This window comes from Dendrobium catenatum, unplaced genomic scaffold (assembly GCF_001605985.2).
Source record: "Dendrobium catenatum unplaced genomic scaffold, ASM160598v2 fragScaff_scaffold_1352, whole genome shotgun sequence".
Lineage (NCBI taxonomy): Eukaryota > Viridiplantae > Streptophyta > Magnoliopsida > Asparagales > Orchidaceae > Dendrobium > Dendrobium catenatum.
In genome coordinates this window covers 33,161-41,603 of record NW_021319814.1, presented here as the reverse complement: position 1 = coordinate 41,603, position 8,443 = coordinate 33,161, and the positions used below count along the sequence as shown (strand labels likewise).

Genomic DNA, 8,443 nt, shown 5'->3' with positions numbered 1-8,443 from the left:
CATTTTTTTGTGACCTAAAGTTTTACATGAAGAGCAAAAAACAGGCATGCATTCACAGACAACCTTCTGGACATACCCCAATTTTTCCGGCCCTAACCAAACAGAATCGGGATAGGTTTTGGTAACATCTAATTCGACTAAAATACGAGCTACAGAAGGTCTAGATCCAGTTGCAGTTGCATTATCAGTTTGTATCGGTCTACCAAAAATGGAACCCAAACCGAACAAAATGCGAGAAGAGAAAAGGTGAGGGCGTAAACCAGGGAAAGACAACCAAACAGGCACAACCGGTGATTCCTCAGAGAGATCAAGAACAGGGGACCATTTAATAACTTTCATGAAACACCCAAAAACCAAGTAAGATCTATGAGCAAAAACCCTTGCATAATCCAAATCATTATGAAGCTTTATCAAAACATTCGTTTGATCTAAAAGAGTGACCGAAAATTCTCCCGATAATTTCAAACCGAAAAAAAATTTACGGATAGAGTCTAAAGTGGGGCGTTTGAGAGGAAATCTCCCAACCAAAGCAAATTCAAAAGGTTTAGCAAGATGAAGAAATTCCTCTTCCGAGAACCATAAAGATGGCATACCTCGGTTCGAAGATATGCGGAAATCCGGAAAAGGGACGATGGAATCACCAGATAAAGCATCCCTAAACGATTTAGGTTGCTTACCAGCTAGAAATCCAGGATCCAATAGCTTTTTCGCCATAGCAAAAACCCCCCTGACGGCAGGAGGCGGAGGAAGATGAAGGCGGCGGGCTAAGCCCGAAGGGGGCGAAACCCTAGCAGACGCATGATGATTAGATATACACTGTATATAACTGATTTTGTGGTGGAAATTAAGAGAGCTCTATAGAAAGGCAGTTTTCTCTAAGAGATCATGTACCATCTATTCAATTATTGTCTTATGAGGAGGAAGGATGAGAGATCAAGAAGTCTGATATAAAACTTATTGATTGCATTGGATGATAAAGTTGTGGTGTCGATGACATACATCAACCTTAAATAAGGCGGTGTACGTCGATGTTAGTGACAATAAAGTTGGTTGGCATTTCCTACCCGTTTATCTAACCGGGTCGGGTTAGGGTCGACCCGCTTGAACCCGGGTCAGTTTCGGGTTCGACCCGTGACCCGAAATTGACACCCCTACGTGTTGGCACCAGTGAGCAACAAAGTCAATGAGTGTTATTGTATTATGCTGAGAATATTGTTGGGGAAGTAAATCATGCAACAAACACAAAACAAGAAAGATAAAATGCAGCGAGAAGAAAAGAAACTACATAATCTAATGTGGAAAAACATGAAATTCTGAAAAAATAATGGAGTCACACCACACCAAGAAATTCTCTATAAAACTTTGGGAGCATTAGTAGACATATCTCTTCTTTCTCACTGTTCACCCTTGCACCATTCTCTTACTTGGATAAGTAAAGAGAAACGCACTTTAAACCATGAATGGATGCAACCCTATAAGAAAATCAAGAAAGAAAACCGCTAGCCTTACTCGTAGCGCCGTGGAAGAAATTTTGAAGTGTCATGATGCTCCAATCTCTATCTTCAGTTTGCCTAACTACGCCCTTGCACTTGGGTCTGGTGCACGGCAACCCTTCCTGGTAGCATCGGGGTATATATGGAGCTCTCTAGTGCTCCGCTATCCATCTACCTCCAAGAAAATAATACAATGTTGTGGTATACAACACTATATGATTGTATGAAAAAAATTTCTGTGTAAAGCCCCCAAACCTAAGCAAGGGAAGACCTACTGCAAACCCCGACAAGCTCAACAAATAGAATTAAGATTCCAGAAAATAATGCAACTTGATTGATTGACACAATCAAATTATACACAAAACTAACAAATAATTGGGCGATTATAGTTGGGAGATAATGTTTTGATGAACATGACTTAGCAATAATGGCCGAAGTACCACATTTTTATAATGATGGTCAAAGGATTGTAGTCGAGTGTGGTGATTGGAGAACTTTAGCTAAATAATGATGATCGAAGAACCATAATCTAGTAATAGTTATCAGGGGATCATTATTAGGCAACATTAGTTGTTGTACAACAATCAAGCGTTACTGGTAATAGAAAAGAAGTCTAGTGATGGTGTTCGACAAAGCATAGTAGAGCAATGGTAGTAAAGAGTCATAGTTTAGAGGTAATTATTAGATGATTATAGTTGGGTGACAGTGGTTGATTATAGGATTTTTGTTTGGTGATGTTAGAGGGCTAGAGTGTAATAACCATCATTAAGAAATTTATGTGTATGTTGATTTAATTTGTAATTAGGAGTCCTAAAGTAGTTAATGAACATGTGGGAAAGTCAGGAAGTGATTTGAGGAAGTAAATTTTTATTTATAAATTTTTTTTAGGAGCCCTCCAGCGAGAAGTTGAGTTTGAATGTGCATTGCGATGATAGGTGGTGCCACCGCGATGGCATGCTCTTTGTTTATAAAGATTCCAAGGTAATCTAGAATATTTGGCTCAATGCTATGGCATTGGATCAAACTTTTGGTTTAAAAAAAAAAACTAAATATCTAAATACATTTACTAAAAATCCCATCCCTTAGCCTCTTTTTCAAAGAAAAGGGGAAGAGAAGAAGGGAGGAGAAGCGGAGAGAGAAAGGAAAAGGAGAGATCTTGGTAGTCAAAGCTCGAGTTTTGTCTATTGGGCTAGTTAGGGACTTTGTAGCACCAGGTAAACTCCTAAACTTTTGCAAATTATTTCAATTCCAGTAAGTTTATTAAATTTTGGCTTTCCTAGCAAATGCAATAGTTATATGAAAATCTTAAATATTCATGAGAATGTTGCAATGAAGTTAAAATTTAAAATGGCAAAAGTTCAATGAGTACTATGTTTGACAAGTGATGTACTGATGTGACATTTGTACTGGCAATTCATGCATTTTATAAGTATTTCATTAGATTAATTAATTAAAGTTATAAATAGGTATTGAGACATGTGTATTATAATCATTACATTGCATATGTTAAAATTCTTCTAATGAATTTAGTTTAAGCAATGTTCGGTGTTAAGAATTAATAAGTTCTAGATCTTTGCATGAATTCTATTGAAAAGTGAAGATGAAGTACAAGTGAACATTTGAGATTAAGCATTCTAAACTGTATATGAGAAACTTCTATGAAAATTACGTATGAGCAAAATTGATAATCCTAAAATTAAGTACACACTAAAATCCAGATAATAAAAACATCACTTAATCGAATTTATAAAGTATTATCCAAAATATTTTAATACATTCCAATCCATATATAATACTATAAGTACATAATTCTCAATGATAAATAATATCTTTTTTTTTTTAAGCAATTAGGATAAATTCATATATACATTACATACACAAATTTTGAGTCTAAAACCTTCTGATTAATAATCAGCCGAAGCAACATATAATATTTAAATTTTATTTCTTATAATTCTAGGAAGAAAACATAACTAAATGGAACCCACGAAATCAACTATATCTTGTTCCATACATGTAGAAGTAAATTCATAGCAGATCCACAAGATCACAACAGCCGAGTATTCATTATTTAGTTTTAATTTGCAGATAGCCCCTCAAACTTCTTGAATTTGAAAATCCTTCTTTGCACAATTGGCATTGGCAGTAAAAGGATAGATAGGGAGCTCCTCTTCAATGTCTTGATTGCCTTCTCCTCTATTTAGCTCTGATTCCATGGCTGCTCCTTCATCTGAAACTTCCATCTTGAATTCTCTAGCTTTTCCCCAAATAACCAAATAGAGCCCAATAATTATAATTACTGAACCTAAAGCACTGAAATCATTAAAAAAAAAAATCAAAAGGTTTAAAAATAAAATAACTGTTTTATAAGGTTCTACATGCAATATATCAGCCCTCGTAGAACAAAAATAAAAACATATTTTGCTGCTGTACTAATTCTTACTTATTTATAATAATTACCTGCCTACGTAAAGTTTCTCATCCAAAATAGCCCAGCCTAATATGGCCACAATAATAAGCTGGAGCGGACTGAACATGGAAACAAATAACGGGCCGCGCTTCTCTATGACCCATGTCATCAACAACACAGCAAATCCAGAGCAAATCAATCCCTGCTCTCAAAATAATCAAATATTAATATTTCATCATAGATTTTCACATTTACATCACATATTTCTTATGTAATTACTATTATATCATTTCACTCTTTAATTGATATTCATCTAAAATATATTTTATTAACCAAAAGAATAATCGCTTGAATGTTTTTAGAAGAAAAAAATCAATGTAAAAAATAGAAATAAAAACTAATTTTATTTTCATTTTATATCACAGATAATCAATATTAAAAAAAATGAAATCAGCAAAAATTTTAAATAAAAATTTCAGTCAAAATTAAAATATTTAAAATTTTATGTGCATAAAAAAGTACTTACAATATATAAAACTGAAGCTAAGCGAATGTTGAAGCCCAAAGCCCAACTATGAATGTCTCTCTCAATAATGCCTCCAATAAGAAAGCATTCGACACTAGCCATAGCACACATTATTGTGGAGGTCATATAAGGCGCGGAAAAGGACATGCTCATATTTGCTTGCAAAATGAACCAAATTGCCCACGCTACACAGCTTCCCACCACTAGCATTGCGCCAAATATTTCCTTGTTGGACGATCCGCCAGCTAATGCGGAGGCTTCAGTGCTTTTCTCCACAACCTTCTCAGCATATCGCCAATGTAAGCCAGAATGTGGGATATGAATGAGAGCTCCTTTGTAGAAGGTCATGAGCATTGATCCGCTAACACAAAAGACTGTTCCAGCTACCTTTGCTTGTCCTGGGATACTTTTCATATTTACTGTCTCAATCCTATATGGATTTATGGAAATTTTTAAGCAAATAAGTATACATTATAAAAAAAATAAACTCAAATATATACTCATTTGTACTAGATTTATTTATTTACATAATTAAATAAATGCTAAAACTAACTTATTATTTATTTATATTTCTGAAGATATTTATTTATTGTAAAGTAATTAAATATTCGAGGGTGCGTACCTGAAAGGAACGGCGATAATAAATGTTATGGCTGGTAGGATGTTGCTCAGGGCGCTTGCGATCGTTGGGGTCGTGTACTTGAGACCGATAAAGTACAATAACTGATTAATTGTCGCCCTGCATACAATTTTATATCATCAATCATATTATTTTTATTTGTGAGAAGCGGAAAATAAACTTAATTATAGTATTTTTTATCACCAAAGTTGCTTATTGAAACTCATTCTTACTCAATTTTTACTCAGAGGTAAAGGTTTAGGAAGGTTATTTGGAAATAACTTTTATAAAAATGGTTATAATATTACAGTGGTAAATATAAGCAGTTTAAATTACTGCTTTAGAAAAAGCTTTCTAACAATTTTTATTTCAAAAAGAGCAAAAATTACTAATCAGAACGAAACGTAGGGGCTTTTCAGTGCCGGAAGTGCGTTTCCGGCGAATTGGAAGTCACTTACGTACCCGAAAATGGAGCAGGCCAATATTTGAAGTAGGATTTTGCGAGTAATCAGAACACTTCGAGTTTTCCTGCAAGCAGATTATGGTAATTAACGATAATTATGAGTAATTAATTCAAAGATAGTTTTATGGAAAGAATAGACTTCAAATTAATAATTGTTACAGCTAATGTGTTAGTTTTCCAAGTGCTTTTAAGTTGCCAGCAAGACGGTCAAAGACACGTGGCATGAGATGAAAGGAGCAGGTGTCGGATTCTTGAACCAGACGCAACAATTCGTCGTAGGTCTACCCCAATCAACGAGAAGCATGCTTTCTTGATTAAAGAAAAATAAAAATAAAAATTCAAGCGAATAAAATTATACTAAATATAAATTAGATTTATGATCTCTAATTAATAAATTAAAGAGAGCTAAATTAAAAATATATACATAATAATATTTAAATTTTATCTAATTTTAAATTATCAAAAATTTGGTAAAACAGAAAAATATAAATTAAATATTCTGAGGAAAAATTATTTATTTATATGACATCAATTATTGTACATTCTAAACTGACTTTTCACGAACATAACATCAGAAGTAAAGAAGGAAAAAAAAAAGTTGTACGCCGTTTGCCATTAATGAGCTTGCAATTCAAAGGAAGAAACAAAAAGGCTTACGAGAGGTCTGATTACCCGAAGAAATATTAGATCACATAGCCCAAAACATTTTCTTTAATAAGTCTAAATATTAGAAATCTTAATAAATAATATTTCTTTTGTGCGTGAAAAAAAATTATAAAAGATTATATATACAAGCGAGAGAAAGTAGTCCAAATTCAAAATAAAAAGTCCTGCGAAAAATAAGCAAGAAATTAATGGCAGTTGGAAGGAATGAAGGAGTGATGAAGAACGAAAAATGTGAAGAATAATTGGAGAAGTTAAATTAATTTATCGAGTAATTAAAATAATATTTATATATATAAACAAAATTTAAAAATAATTTTTATATGCATGGTTTTACTTGATAATTTAATATGAGGTACCATTCGAGGAAAAAAGCGAAGGGAGCGAGGGCGACAGTGGCGATGATCTGACGGTAGGCGATCATTACGTATGGGCTCATGCCGGAGTCGAGAGCGACCTTCGGAAGGATGTTGAGACCGGCAAAGCCCGCCTGCACGGCCACCATAGCAATAGCAGGCATATACTCCTTCGCTTGGGCCATCTTTATCTCCTCCTCCTCCTCCTCTTCTTCTTCTTCTTCTTCTTCTTCTTCTTCTTCTTGTTCTTCTTCTTCTTTTACGACTGTAATGTTTTTCTTGTTTGAATGAAAGAGATAAAGAGCGAGAGCAGGCTATATATAACTGAATGAAAGGCATTAGGTGGCTTGAGGACGTAAGCGAGTATGGCTTACATAGTTGAGCAGAGATATTTATGGTATTAGAAACAAAATTTAATTCTCATTAATTTCTTGTGTGTTTGCTTCATTATAAGGTTTTTCTTTCATTAAATGAATAAATGGAAATGAAATGAAAATGGTATTATGTGTTAGGGTTTGCTTCTATTGCCTTCTATATTTCGGATATATATTGTGCCTAAAAGTTTTTCTATTTATTTGAAGATTAGGATTATGTATTAAAAATGTGCCTAAAGTTTTTGTATAATATTATATTGAAAATTTTATCATGATAAATTATAAATTTTAGAATCTATCTTTTAAGAAAAATGCATTGTAAGTATAATAGCTTTTTTTTTCTATGATTACTTTAAAGAAAGAATGGGACATTAGTGGATGAATATTATATTAATCATTTATATTAATAATGAATTATTGAATTGTATTGATAATTAAGAAATCATTTAACTTTTTAGAATAGAAAAAAATAGCCATTATAAATTATTTACATTTATTATCATATATTTTTTCATTTAATTAAAATTTTAAAATAAAAATTTTAAACTACTAATGTTGGTCTTAAGCTCATATGAATAGTTGAGAGAAAAATTGGAAAACCTAATTTGTAGACTCATTAGAAAAAAATTTTAGCTCCGCCATTATCCAGAATATGTTGATAAATTTTATAAGATATTAGAATATTTTATATGAAAATCCAAAGAAGGAAAAAAACCGCATTTTTTAAGTAGTAGTAATAATCTACTAAATAATGAAAGACATAATAATCATCTATTCCTTACAATTGAAAAAAAAAAGAAATTATACACAATTGGGTACAATTCAATTGAATGTAACCAAGTAGATTGTTAAAATCCAACAATATTATTATATGTTAATAATCAAGTAATAATAGTTGACTAACAAAAGTCAAATGATTTCTCCTCCAATGAATGTTATTTATTTTTTTAATTAAAACCCACAGAAGGGCCTACGTGTTAATTTCCAAAAAAGGGTTACAAGGTCCTTAAAAGGAACCTCCAGCTCTCTAATGCTTATAAGAGCTACATCAAAAATCAAAATAAAATATGTGAGCCGGTGGTTCCTTGTACTAGAGGTTACAAAGAAAAACTAAGAACATTCTAGGTCTGCAAGAGAACACAACCCAAAAAAGGAAGAAGAAGATACCACGAATCATAGCGGTCTTCCTGCAAAACTTGAAATTCACCTTCCTAAAGCTCCAAAAAAAGATGGTGCAGCTCCCTCTGCAATAAATGTAGCCACTCATACCAAGACGAAAGATCTGCACCAAAACAAACCTCCAAAAAGAATCTATGTTATAACCATTATACTTGGATAAAAGAAGCAAAGACTTATAGATGATATAAGAAAAGGAATGATATAAGAAAAGAAATGATAAAGAAGCAGAAAAACTTCCCTGATGCCAAAGTCAAAAACCTCAAAGAGATTAAGTAAAAATTCATCACACCAGCGTTGAGGCGGCAACCGAGAATAACCCACATGTAAAAAGGAAAGACAAGTGCATATGCGATGCAGAAG

The 8,443-nt window shown here is 32.9% G+C and overlaps 1 protein-coding gene across 1 annotated transcript; it reads right to left on the bottom strand.

Moving 5' to 3' along the window:
- Positions 1–3,589: 3,589 nt before the first annotated feature.
- Positions 3,590–6,715, bottom strand: LOC110095104 (WAT1-related protein At1g09380-like). The gene is made up of 6 exons (XM_020820502.2): positions 6,534–6,715; positions 5,511–5,576; positions 5,052–5,168; positions 4,430–4,859; positions 3,954–4,105; positions 3,590–3,806 (listed from the first exon to the last, which is right to left on the bottom strand). Exons 1-6 carry the CDS (start codon positions 6,713–6,715, stop codon positions 3,590–3,592), a joined length of 1,164 nt encoding a protein of 387 aa, XP_020676161.2.
- Between the last annotated feature and the right edge of the window lie 1,728 nt (positions 6,716–8,443).

What these genes read in the sequence shown, in the direction of transcription:
- LOC110095104 (XM_020820502.2), bottom strand. Translation starts at nt 6,715, where the DNA reads ATGGCCCAAGCGAAGGAGTATATGCCTGCTATTGCTATGGTGGCCGTG. An exon ending in TTCGCTTTTTTCCTCGAATG is followed by an intron (nt 5,577 to 6,533) that starts GTACCTCATATT and finishes ATCTGCTTGCAG; the next exon opens with GAAAACTCGAAGTGTTCTGA. An exon ending in TTGGCCTGCTCCATTTTCGG is followed by an intron (nt 5,169 to 5,510) that starts GTACGTAAGTGA and finishes AATTGTATGCAG; the next exon opens with GGCGACAATTAATCAGTTAT.